We start from the raw sequence: 26739 nt of genomic DNA on the forward strand, positions 1-26739 counted from the left end.
ACCTGTGTCCCTATGGCCAAGGCCAGCACAAGCCACCCACGGAGCCAACGCCAGCAGCACAGCCTGGGGCCACCTGCACCACAGCTGCTGCCTCCAAGGAAGCTGCAGGAGAGAGTGAAAGCAAGGAAAATGCCACTTGTCTGGCGATTGTGGCACAAGGCAATTTATCCAGGGTGGAATTCGCCCCTGAATTTGCCCCATGGGAGAAGGGCAAATTCACTTTTAAGCATTTACAGACTTGAAAAAAATTCCACCAGCTGGACACACTGCATCCCTCAGCAGGCATGCATCCCTGTCTTTCAGCTTTAGTAATCCACAGAGCTCTACTTGCTGCTGGCTGTAACCTCGAGTATTAACTGTACAAGATTTATGTTTAAAGCATATTAGTAACATTGTTAAATGGTGAAGGAGGCATTTTAGCAAACACTAAATTCTGCAGAATCTCTGTTTGGCAGAGTTATCAATAATCCTATTAATGACAAGGTGCAATTTACAGCACACTGGCAGTGGAAAGGAGATACAGGACTTACATGAAACAAAAAGATACTGCAATATTATTCCATTGACTGTGCCTTCTCTTAATTGCCTTGTTATGTACGCTCAGGGCTCACAATCTATCATGGATGAAGTTGTTTGTTCATAAAGCAGCACACAAGAGGTTTTTAATCCAAGACCCCTCTAGCTGCATTTCAGGATTCATTTCAAAGTTGTCTTTAATTTTTCTATTTTGTGTAAGTTTATCCTAATATTAGCAAGCACTCCTCTGAAAAGAAATTGCTGTGCTCAGTTGTGCTGCTTGGTACTGGATTATACGACTGCTTACTAAGGCTTTACTCAGTAAGACTGCACAAAGAGATATAACTTGCAAAGCAGACTGCCGGGCTCACATCACTCTTCCCAGTCCCCAGGTTTGCAGAAGGGCTGCTGGCCCTCAGGACTGAATCCAACTCATTTGTGCGTTTGCACAGACCCTTTGCACAATTATGAAACAACTCTATCAAACTGAATGCATAATTCTAATGTAACAAGCAAACTTAACCTCTAAGAATATACCTATCCTATTAACACATTAAAAAAAATACTTTGGAAACTTTAAAGACTGCAGAAAGATGCATTTGAGACTTTAAAATTATTTAAATTATTTGTTTTCTTTTCAACATTATCTCATCTTCAGGTGTCTGTGTGGGAGGGCAGACAGATGGTTACTCAGCTGAGGAACTTGAGGCTGTTCTTTACACAATGGTAACAACCAGCAGTCTGGAAGGAAGACGGGCTTCAGCCCGGGCCAAAGTCCAAATTCAGGAGAAGAGACTATGGAAACATCATTTATGGGAACTGCTCAGATCTAGCTTTTGTGTGGTTTTGCTTCAGCTTCAATTCCCAAGACTGTCACAGATGGATTTGGTCATTACACCATGAACAGCTAAAAAGCCCAAGGTGCACATTTTTATACCATATATAGTGATAAGAATGTCAGCTATGCTGGGAATGGAGATGATGATGATGAATGAATTTATTTTACTTCTAGTTTTAATTATCGGGTAAATTCCATTTACCACCTAGAATGTGAATGTGTTTTATTACAATAATATGCTTCCGGCATGAAGCCAAGACAGAGCTTCCAAGCAAGGGGGAGGGGGCATTAAACTGTGCTGGCTGGTGTTGAAAGCACTTGACATTTCTCCATTTCATTTCCTAGGTGCCACATCATAAATAAGCTCAATAAACCGTTACTTACAGCCCTGGCCAATTTGAAATCCTACCTGATAGATTTATTTCAAGTATACCCTGTCCTCCAAAGCTGCTGGGAAACAACAACTTGTCACTGCCAACCTGTTAGTTGTAGATCCGACATTGTCTGTACATCAGCAAAGCTATTTCCAGTGCTTGTTTGCAGAGATGCTGAAAGTCACTGGGAGCTGATGGCTGCCTGCATTCATTGCTGAAGACACAACAAGTAAGCCAGGTGACATTCAGCTGTCCTACATCACAGGCACTGCCAAAAAATGGAAACCACAAAAATGAAGAAATAGATTTGGTTTTTTTTCAATTCATATTCCACAGTTTAGGAGAACTATATAGAAAGAGTGATTTGAAATGAACTATATAGAAAACTATCCCTTGCTTAGGATTAGCAACATTGGCCAATCTTTATCTATAGCTCTACTCACACTGCAACCAAGTTGATCTGCACCAGAATAACTCGAGTTTCTCAGAACTTTCCCTTATAAAAGCTATCAGCTGGCATTACCTGCCTCTGGCAAATGCAGAACAAAAACCACTAGACGCTTCTCCAGGTGTGTTCTTGTTAAAATACACACTTGGCTGGTGTCCTCCATGCAGATGATTGATGTGAAGAGGACTGGGGCTTGGACTTTACAATTTGTGACAGCCTTACCTCAAAAACAAACTGCAAATGAGAGTGGTCGCAGTCTACTATATTAATTCAGCTACATGGTGAAATCAGTGAAACCAACTCAGTCCTGGGGTCTGACACACCAGTGACAGGCAGTGCAATTGTTTCACACAGCTGATGTAAACTGGGAGCTCACACCACAAGGACCATCTGCAACCACACCCTTGGGCTCTCCAACTTAGAGTTGTTTCACACTTGAGCTGTTAACACTGCTCTGCCTGACATGTCAGCCTCAAATCAAACCCTACCCCACTCATCCCTTAACAAGGCTGTTTGCTACCACCACCGTCTGCATGCCTAGAGTCCTCCAGCAGCATTTGCTTCTTACACATTCAAGGCAGCAGTCCGGCCTGCAATCCCGGCTGGAGCTGCTGGCAGAAGGAGACAGTCCAAGAGATTTCCACATTATCATGGCTCTCCATGAATGACTTCAAAGGGATATATAGATCCTATCTTCAGGAGATTAGCTGGAAGGGCACTGCCTGTGCAGGCAAGCTTGTTCCAGTCTTTTATCCTGTAACTTGCAGGGTCTCCATACAGCAGAGAAAATCCAAGACTACAATTGCCAAAGCCTCCTACACAAGGCCTGTGGGATGGTCATTTCCAGCTGCCAGGGCTATAAAGGAGGACGGGACAACACAGCCTCTCCTATTGGATAGAGATGTTTATTCCAACCTACACAGCAACTGCCATTGTTTTGGTTAATAAGTATTCAAATCTTGTCCTGTTATGAGTTCCAGAATTACTTTTACTAGTTAGTTTACACAACATACATAATTACATTTCCATGAATACAAGCCCCATTTCCTGTCGTGCCTTTACATCCAAAGAAACAGCTCAGCAATACATTAATGCATGGCTGAAGGCTGGGAAGTCCCTGGGAGCTTTGGGTGCCTCCTGACAGGAAGGAGCTTTGCCTGCAAAGCGGGGAACAGGAGCTGCACCTGCCATGAACAGTAAACAACACTGTTCTGAAAGAGTACGATGGGTTCCTGTGCACAGCTGTGGAGCCCAGGGGAAGCTCCATATGCTGTAGGATATCTGGTTAGTGCTGTCAGACAGAGGCTGCTTGGCTCTGCACAAGCTGCTGGGGATGGGGCTGGGACAGTGCCTGCTCCTGGCTCTGCAGGAACACGTGTGCTCTCCCATAAGGCAGGTTTCCAGCAGCACTGCAGCAGCTGCCAGGTACTCAATGAAGCCACCCACACCAGCACTTTTGGGTGCATTGTAAATTTTCACGAGTGCCTCAATGTTTGACAGACTCCCTGGATTCCCTACCAAGACAGCACTGGGGAACCAGAGACACAAGAAAGGCCACTCTCCATATATTTCAGCCACTGCAGAAGTTATCAGAGAGATTTCAGTGAAGGAAACATAAGCTGAGCTTCACCTCCACATCCTGCTCATGCCAGCTGGAAAAGGGAGGATCAGGCAGAGAGAGAACTAAATGACATGGTTGTGGTTTCCTCCCAACAACTACAGCTCAGTGCAGTGGCTGCTGCCACCCCAGCTCCAGAGCCAAACCCCCTTCACTCCTCCCAGCCTGTGCACTCTCAGGGCTCCTGGCAGGGCCTGCTTGCAGGGTGTTTCTGTTCCCTCACCTACACTGAATCCTGAATGATCCTCAAAGTTACTGATCAACATGGTGCAAGTTTCCCTCTCCTGCATGAGACATCAGGTCGTGCCAACTGGTGCTGCATTATGCACGTCTCCAGCTCACCATTAGCATTCTGAAGCACAGCTTTATCCTCCTGCTTCAGAGACCAGCCCCTGCTTTACATAAATCTTTAATGAAATGCTCTGCCTCAAGCACCGTGCCTATGAACAAAAGGCAGAGTTGAAGGAAAACAGTTTTACCTCCAAAAAACCAAAGCAGTTCTACAAATAGCACACAGAAATGACACTTGCTGCACCAATCTGGGATCCCTGGAGCACCACTAAAAAGAAGGCAGACCATCATGAGAAGCTGGGACAACTGTAAGTGCTTTCCAGAAAGACAGGTAAGAGAATCATCCAGTTGGGGTTCGTGCTAAAAACAGCAGGACAGACGCAGTCTCCCAGTGCATGTGTCTGGTTGATGCCCATGTGGGAGGCTGTGAGACTGTGTGTGCCAGGTTGGCACCAAATGCTCCCCCAGCAATACAACAGGTCGGGAGACCAATGTTAAAGCCCCCAGATTTAAAAACACATGCACAAGTCTACCAAATCCCTATTCCCTTCGGGATTCTGAGCACTTATGCTTAATGCTGTCAAGTGTTTCAAGTGCTTCCTTCAGGAACTTAAAAGGCTGTAAATGTTCATCTCCCCCTGCAACACATGCTAAGTAGAAATAAGACTAGAAACTGAAACTGTACTGATTCAGAATGAGGAGTTGTTATTTAAGATAAAACTAACTAAGTACCATGAAGCTAAAGACAAAACTGCAGGGGCTGGCAACACAGTGTGACAAGGGCAGTGAGAATCCTGGTGCAAAATAGTGACCAGGAGGTGTTACAAGACCCTTAGAGCTCAGAACATATCTGGAATGCAAAGGCATCCAGCATTCAGGGCTTCACACTGGAACACTCAACTGATGCTTTTCAAAGCAGTCTACAGGAGTTAAGGCATGTATCTTCCATTAAACTTAATGGAAAATGTTTGTTTAAATCCTCAAGACTGCCTTGAAAAGATGTATTTTGGATTCGCAATCTGGACTGGATGCTTTAATTTTCATTTCTAATATTCACATCTGCATGCAGGCCCCAGGTCAGTAAATCACTTAAATGTGTGCTTCAAAATGCACCAGCCAACAAAGCTACTCATGTGCTCAAAATTTAGTAAACATATACATGTCCCATCCAGCAGAGATGGAGTTGCTCAGACGGTTCTGTGTTTTCCTGAACTGATGCCTGAAGCCTGCAGAGGCTGCCACGAGAAGTTACCATTTTGCCAACAAATATCACAGTGTGACCACGCTTATTCCTATAAATCAAGAGAAACGCCAATGCCAGAGACATGCTCAGAGACAGCCTGGTGTCTTGGAGACATTGGTTACTTGTGCACTTTGGCTTTCTCATCCACATTCTGTGCTCCCTAATCAGGGATCTGATTTAAGTTGAAAAATTGAACCCAGCTGGACGTTTTCCAATTATGCCTTTATTTTTACTGAGCAGCAGGAATCCTAGACTAGGTTTTCTGTATCACATAAACATATATTGAGAAGATTACAAATAAAGCATGAAACTGTCCAAAGCACCCAAACCAATACCTTAAAATAACAGTAATGTAGTGTAGAGCAAACCCTCCTCCCCAGCTAGATTTCAAATATACAAAATACAAATGGCTCTGGCAATTCAAAATACCTTCAGGTTTGTCTTCCCCTTACCTCTCTGCAGGACAGCATCGGATGACCAGGGACAGGAAGTGAACTCAAGAACTTGAGCTGAAGGCCCAAAGATGGGCAGGGAGTGTTAGGCCCTTTGGGATTAGGCATTTTGGGAAGGATCACCATGAACATTTGGACCTAATCTCCAACTTGGGAACTGAGGTCTCTGAAAGCGTGGAAGTATTTGGATCCCACCATCAGCTTCTCACTTACTTCAGTCACATTAAGAATCTGACAATAAATAATCACTACATGCACCCAACATTTTAGCTTTATAGAGCTAGACAGCTATTTGCAGCTGCATTTTGAAACTCAGAACTCAAAAATAATCATATAATAGCTCAGCAGTTTCCACTTGCAGGCACATCCAAGGTAAGAAGGAGGCAAGACAGCAGTTGGATGTTAAACATAACGTGGTGTGACCATGCAGAGAGTGAAGAAGAAATCCTGCTCTCCCACTGCTGCCTGTTGCTTTCCTTGCAACAGAGACAGCAACTGGCAGAAAGTGGGATGAGTCTGTTCAATCTGATCTGGCAGAAAATGAACACACTGAGAGGTAAAAACCCCTCCAAGGACTGCCCTGCCCCTTATCAAAACCGAACACTGCCCACAGAATGAGCCCAGGGAGCCCACTCCTGTCAATCCCACCATGTGCAAACCTGAGGCAAGGGAGAGGGAGGAGATTCACAGCTCCAAAAGAGGAAAGAGTCTCCCTTTTGGCATCAGCTCACGGGGAGGGTAAAACCCTCAAGCCATGCTCTCAGTGAGCAAGTGGCATCCAACACATGTGGGGGAGGAGACAACGCTGTGGTATTTCGGGTCTACTCAGCAGACACAGGCAGGTTTGCAAAGCAACACATAACCAGTGCAGGCAGAGATGTGCACATAAAAATCACAGCACGGGGCTGACAATGTGCGGGATTCCTCCCCACAGCTGTGCCGAGGCACGCTCAGACAGGGGTGCACATTTGGCCTCCCCTAGTACAGCTGTGAGCCTGGACGAGGTCCTGCCAAGCCCAGAGGAGTGCCAGCTTTCACACCAAATCCCTGCCCACTCCCTCAAATCCTCCATGTATCCCTGTAATTTGGAAGGAATAGCACATGTGAAAGAGGCAGGAGGAGCTGCCCACATGTTGTGTGTTCAGTGGTTGGTGCTGAGGGTGTGTGGAACACTCGCATGGGGACAGCAGGCTCGTGGCAGCAGTACCAGACACAGCAGCTCACAGCTGGACAGCTGCACAAATTTCCACCCTGGGTGGTGATCACAGTCTGAGCTATGCCACATGGTCCTCAAGACACTCAGCTGGGCCCCACTGAAACAATCTTTAATCCACTGCACCGGTGCTGATGGCAGGGAGACAGCAAACTGCAGGATTCTCTGCAGCCCTTTACTCATATTCTTTCAGTAAGGTTATCACCCTGGCCTTTCTGCTTTGGGATCCACATCCTCCCAAACATACACAGACCCCTACTCCTACGTTACAGCAAGACAAGGACTTACATGAACAGGTACTCTGAGTCACAGCATGCCCTGCATAAAGAACAGGATTCCCTTGAACTCATTTCTGTGTGAACGACAGCTTCATTTTCAGAAAGAGAAGCTCATTTTGATCCTTCAGAGTAATTCCACTGATTGAAGCCACCAGTAGATTGCTCTGTGGCTCATTGATTAAGCTCAATGTGAATAATTGCATTACTGAAATAGATTGGCTCAGGCACCACTGAAGACAAGTCAGAGCAGCCAGGGGTGGCAGAAGCAGTGCACCCACCCACACAAGGGCCACCCTGGCACTCTGACTCTGGGAGGACAGGAGAAGGTGCCCATGTGGCTGCACAGAGCTGACCTCCAGAAGGTCAGCAGCTTGCCTATTCTTCCCTATGGCTGTGTCTCACCCCCGAGTGGATGGGACACTCCACGCTGTGGCCCCAGACGTGGATTTAGTATGCATGACGGTGTTCCTGAGGGCAGCGCCCACACGGAGCAATGCTAAACATGCTGACAAAGGCAAGGGAAGTGACCTGGAAATGACAAAGTGATGCAAGGGAAGGAGCAAAGACGAGGTGGCTGAGGAGAAACGTCTGCACGGTTATTTCTACAGAGCCCGCTGAGGAGAGGCGACAAGGTTTGTCTGACACAGTCGGTGCAGTGCAGGCACTGCTGGATGTCTCTGCTGTGGGCAAAGCTCTGTAGATTGGCAGCCACAAGATTAATCTCGTGCCTTTCAGAGGTGGTGGGGGCTACACACAGAAGAAAAAATAGCTACTTTAGTTTTTCATCACGTAGAATATTATGTCGAACGGCAGAGACGCAGTGTCCTGAGCACAGTCCCAGCTTCTGGCAGCAAGCACAGAGCTGCCGCACAACTCTGAACAGCTCAAACTGTAATTCTCAAAGCTGAGGTCCCTTCTTCATAACAAGCAGCAGCAGAAAAATTACTTTTAATATGCAGAAGGAATCATTTGTAAAATCAAAGATGAGTTCAAAAAAACTAAAGAGCTACTTTTTATGATAGATGAGGTTTTAAACACTGCATGAAAGAAGAGACTTCCCTTAAATAGGTGCCAGTTAATTAATGAGATTTGGTAAATGAGTGCATTTCCTGCACAACAAACCACAGGCTTCCACTTCCAAAGTACATTATGTTAAATTGGACAAAGGCCCATTATTCTGGAATAAAAGATTGCCCACTGGAGGGTTCACACTGAAGTATTCCAAGAATATCTTCATCCAGGAATACAAGCAGTGTATTTGCAAGCGGAAACCAAGCAATCCTTAAAAATACCAATACCTCCTACAGGAGCTGGTACATTCAAAGATTTAGCACTTAGTAGTAAAAAACCCCACAGTAGCTCAGCCTATTGGTTATACAAAAGCTCAAGAGACAGAGGGATGAGCTGCCTCCTGAGACCAGAAGGCTCTCGGGGCAGGTTTATGCTCTGCAGTAAAAAGCAATGAACTGGCTCCATACCCTGCACTGCACAGACATCACATCTCTCACACTGTCTCAGTACCTGGGGGCCACTGTGTACCTTCATGTGAACAGTGACCCGCACTGTGAGCTGGTTTGGATGGAGTTAACAGCATCTGTGCAGTGTGTCCTCTGCAGGGTATGGACAGGACAGGCTCGGCATCCCTAGTGCTATGCAGAAATCCACAGTGGACTTGGGCACCACCAACAAGTGGGCGAGTGCATGGCTTGAGCAAACAGCAGTGGTGGAGACCACAAAGGGATACCTGCTCCCACTTCACTCTGGAGCACACAGACATGGCAGCCTTCCATCACAGTCCCCCAGACACCCTAAACCTGCTGCGAGAGGGCAGAGGCAACACTAGCAAGGTCAACAGCAGACAGACCAGTCATAAGAGCAGTGTGGGTTATAAGGTCTCTGCACAGCTCAACCTGTAACACTCCCAAAGCCACTTCCTCCAAATTCCTCCCAAAAGTTTGCCTACAAAAAGCTTTACACCCACAGGGCGCTCAGCCCAGGTGAGGGGACGCTCACCAGCGCTGCATACAGAGGGCTCCACGGCAGGTAAGGCATTTGGGATAGACAACATCTTGACCACACTCTCTACCTGTTCCCACTGATCAGTACCCTTAGCAGACTATGTGCTACCAATAGAGAAAGACTATTTGAGTTGTTCTGCGGAATAATAAACACCAACCTTGCCTCCTCAGGAACATCTCTGAGCCCTCTCACTGCAAACAGTCAAAGTCAACTCACCAGGATGCCCAGCTCTTGACTTTTATTATGGAAAATTATTCACTGCAGAAGTGTCACTTTAGTAGTGTACAATTTCTTGTCATTATAAATATTTTCATATCATGACTTTCTTTCTCTTATACCTGTGGAGTCTTAGACCACACTGATTTCTTCACCTGTGCAAAGCTTTTCACAGACAGAGGACAGTCTTCAACTTCCTGGAACACAGAGCAAAGCTCTCAAAGATCCTCTCCAGACTTAGAAAGAAGTATTAAGAATATCTTACAGCACTTTCAGTGATTTTCTCCATTTCCCAAAATACATTTTCCTTTCCTACCATCTGTGCACACACTCCACCTTCGGTATAATCAATATATTGATAAAGAACTGAATGCCTTGCAATACATCCTTTTACTGCTTTAATACCCAGACTTCTCCCCATGGCTGTTTGAACTAACTCCATTCTAAACCCTTAACTGTATTTCTGTACCAATGATTTCCAATTTAAAGGCTTTGCTTTGTCAATTACACACATGCATGCACACACCTACATGTGCATCTTCTGTTAATACTTCAAGCAATACTTGAATCCTTTAATATTCTCTTCAAGGCCTTTTACAATTTTCCCCACAATGCTTATCTAGACTAGCAATTAACCCCCCCCCCGAAACACCATTGCTACCTAATGCTCTTACAACAGCACTCAGAGACAGGACAATGTCACAGAAATACACACTGACCTTCTCACATGCAGGTACGAAGTCCTGGCTTGCCCATAACCGTGTTTTTGCTAACTTATCCAGGGATGAAAACCCTTAGATATTCACAACTTTACTTACCCTCCTCTGTTGAGGTAGATCAGAGCAGGAGTGCTGAGTCATGCCAGCAGAATCATCACTCTTTATTCAGTGATGTTTGGCATGGCCAGTGCCATCAGTTAACACCACCAGAATGGCCTGGGCTGTACAGCAGCAGCACAGCAGGCAGGGGTGCTAGAGCTGCTGGGACACATCATGGCCCTGACCTCCTGTAATGTGCCACCCCTGAAATGGCAGCAGGAAGGAGCACTACTTCCCATTTCCAGGGCTGGTCTCATGCTGCCAACCAGCTCGAGGCATGGGCAGCAGATTAACCCATCACAGACAGGATACAGCTGAAGTCTACAAAGGGCTTATCCTCCCTGAAACTTGTGCCAAGATAGCTGGGGAAACGCCAAAAGAGAAGACTCAAGCACCCAGACATTGCTCAGACCCTCCATTTACAGTCAGCCTTCCAAGAAACTACTTGTGTAACTACCAAATCTCCAGGATCAAATTAGTTCTCACCTGTAGGAAACCAGAAGTAGAAACTGTCCCTTCCACAAGCTCTGGCTACCCAGCTATTCTTGCTGATAGCAAATGTTTGACTCCAGGTGGATTTTAAATTGAAGTTCACCTGCAGTGTTCTGTTTGGAAAAGCATTTCCTAATTCCTACTTTTGTTTACGGGGACAGATGCACATTTCTGCTTAAAAACGGAGACTTTTCTGATCAAAGGAACTGGAACTTCTACACTACATAAAACACAACAGGAATCAAAATACACTTTTCCTATTATGAGCATGAAAAAAAAATAGAGAAACCTTCCTACATAAACATGATAGAACAGACACTCAAGTCACATACTAAGCATTTTTCAGTGGTTTGGGAAAGAAAAGAAATACAAAATGTGAAGTTAATATTCCTCCTGGAATGAGATTAAAGATATTATTTTACGCCCTACTTGAAACATCATAGTAATTTTCATCTGCACTAATAAAAATAAATCAGCAGCTGATCTTCCATGCATTACAATTACCATTTCATGCAACAGTCACAATGCTTCTGAGATGCATTTGCCCTTTGGAACTCCTGCCACAAATAGAGCTGAATTTAGGGACTGCCGAGTGCACAAATTCATTACATCAATTCTTTGAGGACGTTGTCATGTAGAAAATGCCATGTGGGCAGCTAAAGAAAAGCATCCAGAGAAAAGCAGCCAGCCCTGAGAAAAGACTTTTGAGAGGAAAATAATTAGAACTGAACAACTGAAAAAAGAAAAAGTCATCTTGCATGGCACCAACTGTTGGGTGACCAGCAGAGCCCTGTTTGGAGCACACTCGTCACCCAGACAGGAATTAATGAATTCCCCAGCAGCCCCCGTGCCTGCAGCTCAGCCTCTCGCAAGGATGCTCATTTGCAGAGCAGGACACAACGTGCTGTTAGACAGGAGAAGTTCAATATTCATTAGCCAAAAGAGCCCCCACTTTGCAGCACAAATCACTCACCCATGGGTTTTATCAATTCCATCCCTCACTGTCCCAGGAACACTGAGCCCCGAATGCACCAACACTCCCAGCCCTCAGCTGGGGCATTTGCACAACCAGAGCCCAAAGCTGGGAACCTGCAACCCCTTTTTGAGCAATTCAAACAGAAAATGCTGGAAAGACAAAAGGTTTAATCTCGAATTTGCATATAGCAACTTATCCTTGCAACAGGTCACTGCTAAAAAAAGAGCTACATGAAAAGGGAGCATTGAAGCGGGCAGCTGCATGTTGGGAGATTTACTCCAAACCCTCCCAGGAAGCCTAGGGAAGCTTGCAAGCACACGCTTTTCTTTTACAACCCAGGACAGTAATACATTCAACTGTGCTAAAGCAAAAGTGTCAGGCACAGAGATTTAAGGAGATAATACAGTGAAGGCTCAGGGACTAGATAAAATAATAAAAAGATGCAGGCAAAAGCTGCTTCTTGCTTGCTCTCTACTATCAGTTGTCACTCTTGTATTGGATGGGGAAGGCAGAGCACAACTGCCTCAGCAGGAAGGGTGGCTGGGGTAACCTCCTCCTCAACTGCCCATGGCACACTCTTGCAACCCAAATCCAAATCCAGCTTATCCCTCAGCACCCTCGTTCCTCTGGCTCAAGAAAAAACAACTCTGGTCACCAATGCAAACCTCTGCACCCAGGTGTAGGAGGCACCAGATGTACAGGGGTTTGATCTGCTCCAGCCAGCACTGTCAGGTGGAAGTTTCTTAAGAGGTTGACCACAATCTTGGATTCTGCGGCGTCTGCTGAGCTCTGCAGCACGTCTTGGCAACACACAGATTATCCAAGAAGCTCAGTCAAGACATGGCTAAGAAATGCCAAGGTACGGTAGAGACCCAACAGCACATAAGCTGTCAAAAAAAATCCCCAAAACAACCACCCTGCTTTCAAATTTCTGGAAGCCATGCAGAAAGATCTTCATGGCCATCTGCTTTGGTGCCTGTAAGCACCTGGTCCCATAGGTCACACTGGGAAAACCCAGCAAACTGGAAAGCCCCACAGCTTATCCTTGCAGCAGCACATGGGCTAAAGCTCCCCCAGCACTGGTCACACACGTCTGTCTCTGCTGGGTGCTTGGAAATGCTCTCCTTAGGACACAGCTTTGCCAAATAGGTTTGTCACTGTCTTCCAAATAACTCACCGGAATGTCTTGCATTTTTCAAGTTGGTGCCATGAAATGTAGGGCTGCACACACCACAAACACGGACATATTTCACTAATACAATCCAGCAGCAGCACACGGAGAGTATTTATACAGGCCTTTATTATTTTTTATGGAAGGTAAACGACCCACTTGGAGACATGGTGACTTGTGCTGACAGCATCTTTGTTTTTAGGAAAAAAATACCAATGAGGAGGGTCAGAGGCTTTGCAAATCTAACCCATGGATACAAATTCCTCCAATCCTGTTAAAGGAAAAACCCAAATATTCTTTTCTTCCCATGATTTTACTGTCATTCATCTTACAAGCTGGTCTTATTAAATTTGTTACTCAGCACAGCAATTAGTAGAAATAAAAAGATAGATACTAATAACATTCAGATATTGACTCTAATTAAGTCGTCTTAATTGTTATTTTACTAGTTGGGGTGGAGCAATTTTGTCATGATTTAACTGTTGAGGAACAATTAAGTAGAATGCAGCTTTAATTCCTTCCTGATCTCCTGACAAAAGCCAACGCACATTCAAACTCGTGTGAGAGAAACCAAAACTCATCAGAGCAATGTGACATTAGCACGTCGTCTCAGCAGGTGAAAAGCCAAGCTGGGATGGTACCGAAACCTCGAGTCCTTGCACTTGAGCTTGAATTGGCGATAACGCCCTGGGCGGGAGCAGCGCCGGCTCTGCGCGGTGTTTGCGCGCCCAAAGGCGCAGTGCGGTCCAAAGGATGCCCGACTCGGGGGACCCGTCTGGCTTTTAGGGTGCCAGGCATTTAACTCTCGTGCTCTGACACGTCACACAGCAGCCGCTGGACGAGTCCCATAATCTCACTGTCCCTGCTTCTGTCTATCAAAAGTGGAAACCAGCCCGTCTCCAACGTGGAAGGACGCTTTGATAAATGCAGTAATTATCACCAGACACCCCACCCAGCAAGCAAGAAAATAAAGGCCATCTATTTGTCCACCTAGTTGCAATACTACTACCAGAAAACTCTGCAAATCAAGACCCTGGAACCTGATTTAATTAAATCAATGAGAATTATATCATTAATTCATCAGAAAGCTCAAAGCTAGCAGGAAATTTTTGGTATCGACTACAAACTCCTTCCATGGAGCTGCCTGGCGGTACCGCCGCTACGGAACAGCCCAGCTGCACCTCTGCCGCTCCATTTGCCATCTCAATGCACCATTTGCTCCTCCGAACACAGATCATCTTACACAAAGCAGTTATCATGCTTCTTCCAGTCCCTACCATCTCAAGCGCTTTACACATTCCCCTCCACACGTGCTCATAAAAATCACTTGCCATAAGAGCTTTTAAATGGGGCTTGTCAAAACATCAAGATGGAAGGTGTGCAGGATAGAACTTCTGGTTTCTTGTGTTTTTTGCTGAAACACCCAAACACACAGCCTGGTTCAACAGGCTTTTCTTTCCACAACATACCACTGAGATATTTGGACGTGGCATGTAAAGAAGAATCCTGACGGGAGGGGAAGGAGACACAACAGTCTTAAAAGGAAACTTCACACATGTAAAAGCCTACAAAAAGTAAAACCTGGATACCTGTTACAGAAACGATCAGGAAGTGACTTGAGGCAATTTGGAAATACCGTTTTAGTGGCTGGTTGAACACCTTTAGAATACAAATATTCAGCAGGCTGTTAACAGTCCAAGGGAAAAAGTTTCCACTTTCCCCAAGGCACAGCAGAGCACAGTCTATTCTCAGTGAGGAACATAAATTTTCAGCAACTCCAACAGACATGAAGAAGTCACTGGCTTTATCTCAATTTAACTGATTTCAGGAAACTTAAGCAATACTCAAGACGAGGGCTCTCAATCTCAAAGACACTCGATCTGCTATTGTGCAGACGGCAATTGCTGATTGATTGAGTGCAAAGTGCTGTGGATCAAGCCTTAGTATTTGCTAATATCTCTCCTGGAATTGACCTTTAATGCCCCAATTCAACTCCAATTAGTGAGAAAAGAACAACGCCCATTTTCTTCAATAGAGTTGGATGAAGTTGTATCAGTTAGCAGCTGATCTGGAAAAATAAAACATTTGGACCAATTACTCTTACTGCTAAGGTATTTAGCACACATTTCATCTGATATGAAAACTTCAAATCTAGGGCTAAACCAAAGAAATTATAGTACGGTTTCCAGATTAAGAAGAAAGGTGTTGCCACCTCTCATTCCCTCGGGTGCAATTCAGAAGTAACCGTGGCAAAACCGTGGCAAAACCAGGGCAGTTCCAGGAACATAAATACGAAGTGACAGGGAAATCCAGCCTACTATTCACATCACATATTCCATGGTTCTTTCTATTTCACAGTAATACACCAAGTTAAGCTGTTTATTAGATGGGCACATTCTCCTAACCCCAGCCAGGCTTGTATGTTATGTTGGGCTTGCCATCAGTACTGACCGCCCTTTAATCATAATTCTGCTGTCATTTGTGGTTCCACTTCAGAAGATCCTTGCTTTAATACACAAATGGGATCGCTGTTAGCACTGCTACAGCCCAGGAGAGAGGCATGTGAGTAATGCCACGAGAGGGACTCCTCATAACCATCCCTATTTATACAACCCTCCTGCACATTTTCCTAACAATCTATACTTTCAAATACTTCTGCTGGCCTACAGGATGTTGTGGCACATGCTTCCAAGCCCCACATCACACCCATTAGCAAATAATGACCTTCCTAAAATGACATAACAATAGCTAGTAACTGCCATAGAGCATAAAAAGGCTGTGGTGCAGAAGGTCTTTCATGGAATGAAAAAAACCCAAAATTTTGTTAGTGGAATCACTAATGGCCACATGGTCCTCATGTGATCAATTTACTTTTAGGAAATGCCTGGTGTCAGATAATGAAATTATCCCACAAAACAAAAACAACCCCCAAACCCGCACTTTCAAAAAGCACACTGCCGTCTGGCAGCTCATCAATGAAACACTCCTTAGGTGTTTGTGTACATTTATAATTTACTACACCACATTAAGAAATAAGACAACTGCAAACGACAAGCTGATGCTCTCCCAGCTGTGTACCCTATGCAATGATACTTTCCACCAGCACTTAGCCAGCCTCGCTTCCAACCTCCCAGTTGAGAGACAGACAAAAGGATCCAAAGGATCCAAAGCAGTTCCAGCAGCTGAGTAACGAATTGCAGCAGCTTTGCCTTCATGAAGTTCTGAAGCAATGCACACTGAAATGCTGCTTAGTGTGTGCACATGCCAGGAGCAGAAGCACAAATCCCACCCCTGATGCAGAAGAGCATCACACCTTCTCCAGACCTTGCTCTCATCCTGCATCCCAAACTTGTATAAAATCACTGCTAATTTCACACAGAGGCAGATATCCCTATCTGGCAGCTCATGTAGGACCAGGGTCAGCCCCTCTGTAACAAAGCACCAAACTCAGCCAGACACACACTTACTTAGCTTTACACATGCTCCCAGCTCAGGAAGAAATCTCAAGGTGCAGTTTTCAGCACGTAACTAATCCTCTATGAAACACAGCAAGCCAAGTTTTTCTTTATGTCCTCACCAGGAGGAGACTCAATGTAAGCGCACAGAACTGCCTCACAGGATATTCTCTACAACACTTTCACCTACTCTTGATCTTTCTACCTGAATTTCTCTACTGGACCCGCTGTTTGCAGTTGCACCTGTAACCCTGGTGAATTATTCCATGCTGGGTCATCCCAATGGCTGAATCATAAGGGACTCACGTAACCGTAACCCCAAACTCCTTTCTGCGCACCTAGATAAAGAAGCTCTTCAGAGTTTCAGTTCCATGAACAAGTTGACAGATTTGAATGAAGTGATGGAAAAGATTGAAGATCCCAACAGTCATCTTTTCTCTCTGCAGATCCACTGACTACACACAGCATCTTGTCTGTGTTCCAGTTTCAGCACAGCTGAAGTCTCCTGGCAGCAATCCAGGGACAGCCATCGAGCCCTGACACTTTCAGGGGGCACCTTCTCCAGTCCACAGGGCACAGCAAGGGATTGTCTGAAGACATTCCTTGCCCAGCTTCCATACCCCTGCACGATCCTCATTCCTACATCCTGTCCTGAGCTCCAGCCCTGCAGAAAGCATCAGGCCTTTTGACAGCACCGATGTGGAACATCCCAGCTTCCTGCACTTGTGGCTTTCTCTTCTATTTGTTTTTAAGCTGTGGAAGGTATGTGGAACGTGATCCCCAAGCCAGGTGACCAGGCTGAACATGGTGTAGGATGTTTATACACATGCATTGGAACAGCCTACACGTACAAGTTCAAAATTGCTGTAATCAGGAAATGAGCCATGAAATGTGTAAGCAGCAGCACATTAATAATCTGTTTTATAGCTTAAATTAGAATCTTTGGAATTTCACAGCCAGACACTTTTAAATAGGTCAAAAATGCAGTAATCACACTTAATGATCACACTGTGATGTGCACCACATTTGAGCTGGGACTGAGGAAACCTGAGCAGAATGGATATGAACTACTGGCACGCTCAAAAAAGCATTTATCAAACCTCAAGAACAAAACACACAACTCAGGCACCAAGTTTTTTATCTTCTGATCCTGCTCTTCAGAAATGAGGTGTGAGATTTCATGTGATCACAGACAACAAATGCTGTTCTCTGTATTTTCCTTTTAGTTAGCACTGCAGATTAACAAAGGATTTGACCACTTACAAGTGGTTAGAATTTAGTGATGTTAACAAAGCCTTCCCCATCTGAGAAACACGGCTTGCTATCGTCCTGCCCACGCACATGTCACCCCCAGTACACAGACTTAAAACACATTCCTGGGTATCAGCATTTGGGTTTCTTTTAAAGATAAGAACAAGAATCCACAGATCGATCTCAGTAATCTTTTAGTCTCCAAACCAGGGAAACCCTTCACAAGTTTGCTAAATTTAGACACATGCTTACGTTCTCCCTACACCAACTTGATTTCAGGTACAATAAACCTGATGGAAAAACTGAGTAACAAATGAGAATTTCAGCTAAAGACGCAGTCATTGACTAATTAATCCTGTCCTGTCAAGCTACTGAGGCATAACCAAAAAGGTAAACTAGAAAAAAAAAATAATCAGCTATATTCTGTGAAAACAAAGTCAATGTTTGTCTACTGCAAAAGCACAAAGTCAGCAGGGGAGACTGCTTGGAAGCTTGTAAGAAAGCAGTAGAGAAATGTTTTTTTGGTTTCTTTTTTCCTCCAGTCAAACTTGGCTTCTTCTAAAAAACAAAGCAAGGCAAAAGATGAAAGGCCTTCTCTTCTGAAGCCAAAGATGAAGAATACAAAGAATATTAATGACTAACAAGTCTGTCTGTAAATGCCATGAGCTTAGCTGTAGTAGGCACTAAAAGGAAGAACAGTACTGCTATTAACTAATAAGGTTTCTGATCTAACAAGCAGTGATGAAGGCTGATTGGGTCATTTATGGAAGGGAACATTAGTTCAGAAGAACACAGGTTCCCTACAGAGGATAAAAGGAAAGATGCCATTATATACATGCAAAAGCTCAGGAGGGTTCATTCACCCAGCACACAAAGGTAGTAAATTCCCAATTAGGGCTTGTCTGTCCCTCACACGTTTGTGTGTGCAGGTACAGCAGATGACTGGCTTGTGGAAAACTTGAGAATCGGTGCAAATTTGTCACCAGCCTTATATTACAAAACTCTGGATTTTGATGAAACGCATTTCCTAAAGGAAAAATTCAAAAACCACAGAAGCCTTCCTTTGTCACAGTTTGTTGGACCCAGCATAAGCTTGCCTGGACACCACAGCTTCCCAGTGTCCTGGCATCTTGCAGTGGTCCAGGAGGGTGTTATGGACCAGGGCCAAAGGAGGGAGGCAGGTGCTGGCCTCTCACCTCTGCACAAGCACAGTGAGATCAGCACAAAGCGTGTTCTTCCACGTTCGAAGTTTGCCCATTCTCTTTCAAGAAATTCTTCTAATTTAAGCAAGTGAAACACAATAAAACCAGGAAGAAGAAGAAAAGCACCTCGGAGCCAAAAGTGACACTATGCCAACTTCAGATTTGGAAACTGATTCATTTGCCAGCTCATAGGCACACACACCTAGTGTGTCTGTATTTATATGCATGGACTCAGGCTCTCTGCTCTGTAGAGGCATTCTGAGTATTTTTAAATCAGCAAGAAATCAAGAATCACTGTACTTAAAGAAGATGGAAAATTTCCCTTTTCTCTAAGTTCATATTAGAGGAATCTTGACGCATCAGCTCTGCCTGTAGCACCCAGCAAGGCTGAGAGCCAGCACGGACACACAATTTGCTCTGAGATTCCTTCCCTTAACAGGCCACTGCTCACTCTTGCAGACAGGCTGTATTTTGCATTGCAGCCTGATCCATCAGATGATATGAGAAGCCTCTCTGTCAGGATGAAAATCTGGGAAGCATTCTGACAGTGTGAAAGACAATGTTAAACCCAGCACTGCCAGAGAGCTGTGCTGCTTCCCCTTCCTGCTGCCTTACCGGGCTGGGAATTCAAAGCCCCGGGTTCAATGCCCAGCTTTGAACCCACAGTGGTCTCAGGAGATCACCAAACTCTCTCAGCATCCCCTTATGGAAAAGGGGGATAACAACACGTCTCAGCAGCATCAAAAAGGTTTGTTAACGCTTGTAAGCACTTTGTAGATAAGGAACATCAAGACAGTAGTTAGCAGAGGGATTTGGGGCACAGACAGACATAAATCCAAAGCACTCGTATCATATACTCCTTTTAGACAAGCATAGCAGCAGATCAGCTCCCTGCATTTAGTGGTTGTGGGCTCCATCCTCTCAACAGCCTGAGCACTCTGCCTTTGATCCAAAAAAGGAGTCCACAGAGAATATTCACATGTTTAATGTTAATCATATGCTTAAATTCTCTGAATCTATAGAGTAAAAGAGAAAAGTGTTCCCCAGCTCCAAAACAAACACAAATTCCCAGAAGTTATATTTAGGACATGAGCAAACATTTGGCCAGCAAAGGAAAAGCCTTTACTATACACCTGCTAAGCTCCTGCATCCCTGAGGAAACCTGCAGGTGGGAAAAGTGTCCAGAATGAGTTTGCTTAGACAAAACCTTTCTAAAATAACCAACATGGTGATATTTGAAAGAAGCACCCCAGAGCATGTGACCTACTATTCTTACACAGGCAGAGCAGTCCTTGAGCAAGGAAATCAGAAAACAGAATAAATGAAGTTTATTAAGAAATTCACCACACAGATTTGAACTTCTGACTAGGAATTTATAGTTGCAAATGAATGCATTCGTTTATTAACTGTCTACTGTGAGAGAAGAGGCCTTTCTCAGAGGACAGGAACTGCCACCCAGTCCTCACAAATTCCATATGGCATCAGCAGCACCTAGAAAGCATCTTCTCATAATTCTGCATCAGAAAGGAACAATACTGAGCAAAAGGCAATGGATCCCCTTAAAGCTTTGTTCATTTTCAGCACATGCTGCTCTCTCATCCTCACTATCTGAAACATCTAACTCAATTTACATCCTGCTAAACTCCTGGGCTAAGTAATGGCTGGAGGCTACCCGTCTGCTAAATCAGCTGGCCAGAGTGTCCAGGAGTCTCTGCTCTTGCATCAACCCCACCTTGACCCTGGTCATCCTGAGCCCTTTCCTGCAGATGGATCAGGTCTGTGGAGTGAGGACACAGCTCCTCCTGTGCAGGTGAGCTCAGCAGAGCAAGAGCAGGGACCTGCAGCATTAGGATGCAGCGAGCTCCACGCAGTCACAGACACTTCTGCAGAACAGAGCACTTCCAGCTACAACCACAGCTGCAGCGTGGACACAGCCCTGGCCAGACAAGCATCTGCAGCATAAACATGTAACTGGCTTCCAGAGATGATTTTCAAAACCCTGTTAAACAAGCAGGTATAGCAAGAAAAGCCTCAGGCAACCAAAGGGCCGCTGTGCAGAGCTTCATTGCTGTTGCAGACCTGTAAACATTATCCAGCTTACTCACAGCAACGTGAAAAGGACAAATCCCTCTCTCACCAGCACAAATTGTCCAAGAAGTTAAACAAGGCTGCTAATTATTTCTAAGGATTTTTAAAGAATCCTTTAAGATTACTGACCTCAAATTTGATTTAAAAAATGCTATAAATATTTTCAATTAAACATCGTTAGATGACATTTACTTGATGGTATGAAAGAACCATTTTCTTAAGTAATGGCTTTTTGAGAAGCGTGTTGTATTTTACCAGTACACAGCAAATACTAAACCAGAGGGAGCTGTACTAGTCACACCTTACAAAGGATTAACAAGGTGTTTATCTTCCTTGTTTGGCTGAATTAGAACTACACAAAATGCCCTGACTCAAAGGAGGCAGAACATATCCCTACCTTCACCTGCTGTAAACCAAGAAGCACGAGGGATGGAATTACATTGCTGGGTGAGGCTGTAAGAAGTCCAAGGGAAGTTAAGACATCACAAGGAATCCTGGTTATATTTCTCCACCTCCTCTGCAAGACACTTTGCTGTCCCAAGGTTTGTAGACACTACAAAACAACACAAAGTTCACTGCTGTTGCAGCTTATCAGCATAACCTGGCAGACCACCCCACCACTGAGGAAACTCTCTGGAGAGGGCCGAAAGCACCAGAGGACACCTCCATGACTTACTTTCTCACCAGTTTCCTGGAGGAAGAAGCACTGTCTCCTATGATAGGGTAAGCTACAAGGCAGTAACTCCAAGCCTGTGCAGTGTAGGGCATCTCTTACAGTAAGCTCAGACCTCTTAGACATCTCTGGTGCCTTTGCTTTGTTCAGTGCCTCCATTAATATCACCCAGGACTTTATTACCAGGCACTTTCCCCTGGCTAGTGCCTTGACTCTTCCTTTGCTCTACTACTTCTTCGCTGAAGTACATAAAGAGCCAGAGTGTAACAAAGAAATGCACCCCCCATCCTCACTCCTTTACCCAGTCATCCTCCCCCATCCCACCAAGGCAGTAGTCCACTCCTTCTCCCATCCCTAACAAAACAGTGAGATTAAAAGAGTCCTGGGAAACAGAGGACCAGCAAGGGGCATCTTTCAGTGCTCAGGAGGGCAGACACACCTCGAGGCACGAGGTGCCACTGGGTGCACCATAGAGCACAGGTATCCCACAGCAAGAGCTGAACCTGGGCAAGGACTGCTGGAATACACCTTTTCAGCTACATTGGCTTGAGAACAATAATTAAATTCCAGTCTAATTTCCTTCTGATCTACAGCTCTAACTCCTGAATAACTCCCATTAAGCCAATTCCCAACTGTGGTATCACTCTGGATGCTTGCATTAAATAAGGAGCCCAAGAAGCTACTAAAACAATGACAGTCTTTTTATCTGGAAAATACCTGCCCAGGAAATTTCTCCCGTGGAATACATATGTCAGTATTTTAAGTTTCAGTAACACCATATGATGTGCCATCACCACCCTACTCAACACATGGACAAGGACCATAAAGCCTAGAGAACACAATCAAAGCATAAATGGTTCCCTCTGCACTTCTCTTTTTCCTCGTCATCTCCCAGTGTTTAATGCTGTGCCAGAGGGAGCAGTGACCATTGTGGGTCCTCAAACAGCCACCAAAACACCCAACGCTATGCGATGTCACCCAGGAGTACCCTGGGCATTAAAGGCACCACGGACTGAGGACGTCTGTGCAGCTGCTCCACTGTCCTGGTAATTGGGTACTGTGGACACGCTCACGCCGTAAGCACATCTTTGACATAACACGGCATGACAATTTTTTCAGAGTCACAGAAATGCAGAGCATACAAATAAACCTGAATGCTGAAACCATTTCATTGTTCATAAGAATATGTACGCTGCACCTGTTACAACCAAGGGCACTGCTGCACCTTGGAGCTGATTATTTCAGCCTCTAACAAGCCTGTCTGTCTTGGAGGACTGTTAAACTCCAGGAGTTAATAAAGCACAACAAAATTATTTTACAAAAACAAATCATTACCGAATATACAGAGAGAGATCTTTAAATGGAAGGTAAAGAAAACAATCCTCAAACTGACATTTTCCTCTCAGCGTCTCACAACCGCTGAGTCAATTTAAATCAAATTTAACTGAAACAAAATAACTCCAAAATTGATATTGGTAAAGTCCTACCCTGAAACAAATGTTCGGGAGCCCAGCTGCAACGCCAGCCCGGGACTCTCGATAGAGAGGAAGGCAGGACGCTGGCGCGGCACGAGCGGGGAGCGCTCCCCCAAAGCCCGTCCCGGCGGGAGGGAGCAGCCGGCGGCGGCGGCGCTCCCGCAGCCCGAGGGGAGCCGGAGCCGCCGCAGGGAGCAGGTGGCAGAGCCGGTCCCCGCAGCCCAGCCCCGGCGCCGCCGCCAGCCGGGGCCGCGCCGCCAGCACGCGTGGGGCGCCGGGCCGGGGGTGGTTTTTCGGAGGAGAGAAGGAGACGGAGCAGCGCAGGAGAGGAGCAGCACCCGCGGCTGCGGCAGCGCGGTGCGGGCAGGGCGCGGGGGAGGGGACGGCACCGGCACTCACCGAGCTACGCGCGGCTGCTGCTGCCCCCGCTGCCGTCCATGGGGGCGGCGGGGGGACGGGAGCCCGCTGCGGGCCACAGCCGCCCCACGATCCGCCGCATCTGCCCGGCGCCGCCGCCGCGGAGGAGGAGGACGAGGAGGAGGAGGAGGAAGAGCAGAGCGCACCGCCCCGGAGCCCCGCGCAGCCTGGCCGCAGAGCGCCGCCTGCCCGCCGCGCCGGGATGGGATGGGTTAGGATGGGATGGGCTGGGCTCCCGGCGGGCGCAGGGGGGGCCGGCCGCGGGGGCAGGTGCAGCCGCTCGGGGCGGGGAGCGGCGCGGAGCCGGAGCCGGGCGCGGCCCCGGGGCGGCGCAGCTGCCGGAGCGAGGGGCGAGGAGCGGCTGGAAGCGCCTGTGCGTAACGTGGCCGGGCGCGAATCCGCCCCGCGAGGGCTTTTAATGAAGTACAGATGTTCCCTAATATAATTATATCGTCCTCTCCCCGATAATTGGCTTTGGCAGCCGCGCTGATCGAATCCCCCCGCGCGGCTGCCGTGCGCTGCCCCCGCCGGCACCGCAGAGCCGGGGCCGCCCCCGACGCCGCGCCCGGGCACTGCCCTGGGGACCCCGCATGGCCGGGGCCCTGCTCCCGAAAAGCCGCGTTCAGAGACCTGCGATTTCAGTAGAAGCTTTTGGCTCACAGCAGGTGAAGATGAGGGGCAACGCTTATTGACTTGTTTCTTAAAGTGCATGTCCTTAGAGAGCATGGGCTTGCTTTCTAACTGGGCTGCCCGTAGCAGGGAGGATGAAACACCGTGGTTGTAAGGACTGAAAGGTTATTGCACACATTGGGGAAGGACCTTGTTATTGAACAGGAGCACAGCAGCAGAGGATGTCCTGGCCGGCTGAGCAGGACCAGCACCCCCTGTGTAGCTCCCTGGCTGTACCTGTGCTCTCAACGGGCCAGGTGAGCTGCAGATGGTTAAAACACTCCAGTTCTCCCCAGCTTGGCTTGTCTTTAGGGAAATTGCCAATGAGGACACGCTAATACAAGCCAGATGTGTGGGTGTTTTATGCATCTATGCGGGGAAAATGGATCAAGCCCACAAATTCATCTTGCAGAGGACAAGCAGCCAACACAAGGTAATGATTTCTAGTCACTACAGGCCCTAGACCACACTGCTTTCACCCGATGACTCAAAGCTGAAACCCAGCCATGCGATTCCTGCTGACACCTGGACACTATGAGGTGTGTAACTACTTCAGATAAGCAGGATTAGGGAATTCTTTTAGCCCAGGGTTGCAGAGGGGAGTCGCAGAGAGCTGATGCATCTGTACCTCTCTCATAAATAAGTGTCTAAGGGGGATGGGCAGTCCTCCTTGTTAACACAGAGTGCAGGTTGGAAGTCATCCCCCCCATGCCCAAAAGAGAGCTTGTCCTGACCACTCCTCTTGCCCAGTCCAGGGTCTTAACCACCAGCTCTTATCAATTTAAGTGAAGGCAAGCAACTACAGTTCTTTCAAGCAATTACCAGCTTCTCAGCCCAAGCCCACAAAGATAGTCACGCTCCCATTTTATATTTACCAGTGGTACCAAGGTGACACCTGTGAACTGAGAGCCATTTTGTACCTATGGAAAGGGTAAAAGATGTGGCTCCACCCAGAGACTGGAGCTACATCAGCATTAATCCTGGTCCCAGCACGAGGAGCTCTGCCTGTGCCTCAGCAGGAACAGTAAAATGCTCCTTGTTATCACGCCTGTGCTCTGCAGATTTCTGAGGGACCAAAGCAGACAGAGGATTTCACAAGGTGGGCAGGGCCTGGAGCATCCTTGGTTTGCCTTCAGCCGGACCTCTGAGGTTTTGTTCACCCTCTAATACCCCCATGGCTGCTCAGAAGACAGAGAATCCAACACAATTACATAGATAGAAGTGATACTATGTCTTCCAGCCACTCTTTTTCATGTCTGCTTTTTGTTGTTGATTCAGTTCTGATCCCCAGAGGTGAAGGCATGGGGAAAGTGTAGTGCCAAAGGCAGCTGTGTGCATTCCTTGAGAGCAGATGCCTCTGCAGGGGGTGTCTTAGGAGGCAGGATGGGGATAAAGAAACTGAGACTATCTTTTCCTCTGGTTTCACTTCAGCCATAATAGAATCTTTTCTTAGAAGGATGTAAATATAGAAGAGGTGAGGGAAGCACAAAAGCAATACAACCTGGAACAACATGACTCGAAACAGAGGACAAGCAACCTGACAGACTGACTCTGCAATTTCTCTTTCAAGCTCTTTTCTTTAAGTATTAATTTTTTTAATTTAAAAAACCAGCCCATCATAATTACAGGCTCTTACTTAGACTTCCCAATCTTCCATTAAAACCAACACAGAAATTACTTCAGAGAACTACCTAGTTTAACTAACCCTAGTTTAGTTTTCCCTCAAGGGCAGATGCAGCAGAACTTTTACCTTAAATGGGGGAGTTCTCCAGCTTGTGAGCTCTCCAGTGAGGTTACAAGCAGACTCTCACACTTACCTTATTGGCAACATCCTTGATTTTCTTATGCTTCATGGGCTGACTTCTCAGCAGGAGCCTTCTGCTCCCCCCAGATCTACAGAGAGGTACTTTTCAGCTCTCTCTCATTGACTGAGTTTCTCTGCCGTCTTTCCAGGTGTTACGCTGATAAGTGTGTGATTTCCAAGGATAAACTCCGTCAAAGAGAGGAGGAGCAGAGAACTCACTCCTCTCTGACCTCTCTTATATTTCCTGTCCTCCACCCATTATTAAAGGTAGACGGTTCAGAGCTGGCTCGAACTTGTTCCTCAGATATTCCAGGGCAATCTTCTCCAGGCTTTGCCCTTTTCAGTGTACTTTTTGTTTCTGTGCCCCTCTGCAAATAGGTAGGTGTTGTTTCCTGAAAGCATTGTACTTGTATTTTCCTGGAAGCAGAAAACAGGGAAACTTACTGTAAAATTCAACTGGTAACAAATCAATCATTGATTCTGTTCTTTATTTCATCCCATTTTTAGAATAAATGCTTTCTTAAAAGAAACAAGGCAACATAACTGTTTGATCCTGAACAAATAAGAACAACGCCTTTTCCTCCCTGGTATAAGGCACCTGTCCAACATTTTATTAACTTTGCTAATTGCATTAAGCATCCTGCAGTGCTGAACAGTCATCAGCTGCTAACTCCCAGATCACTATAGTTGAGCTGGCTGTCAAATGAGGAAAAAAAAAAAGACATTTTAGACCCAAAGTAGT

General features: G+C 46.1%; 1 protein-coding gene across 6 annotated transcripts in view; it reads right to left on the reverse strand.

Moving 5' to 3' along the window:
* The window catches only part of LOC121657801 (ras-GEF domain-containing family member 1C-like), a 76579-nt gene extending 50279 nt beyond the window's left edge, over nucleotides 1–26300 (reverse strand). Inside the window, exons 1-2 of one of the 6 annotated variants that reach the window (XM_042013906.1) lie at nucleotides 23507–23712; nucleotides 1834–1996 (exon numbers count right to left, since the gene is read on the reverse strand). Coding sequence is in view for 2 of the 6 variants with exons in the window: in XM_042013902.1 (XP_041869836.1) it covers nucleotides 26011–26046 (36 nt within the window). In the remaining 4 variants the exon portion in view is untranslated. Of the gene's footprint in view, nucleotides 1–1833; nucleotides 1997–21356; nucleotides 21513–23506; nucleotides 23713–26010 lie in introns of those variants that run through there. The other 5 variants (XM_042013905.1, XM_042013903.1, XM_042013902.1 and 2 more) reach the window with 5 other exon arrangements.
* Nucleotides 26301–26739: the final 439 nt, after the last annotated feature.

The sequence above is a fragment of the Corvus kubaryi genome, unplaced genomic scaffold, assembly GCF_017639235.1.
Source record: "Corvus kubaryi isolate FWS band 111438036 unplaced genomic scaffold, C.kubaryi_AGA036_p1.0 split1-37374, whole genome shotgun sequence".
Lineage (NCBI taxonomy): Eukaryota > Metazoa > Chordata > Aves > Passeriformes > Corvidae > Corvus > Corvus kubaryi.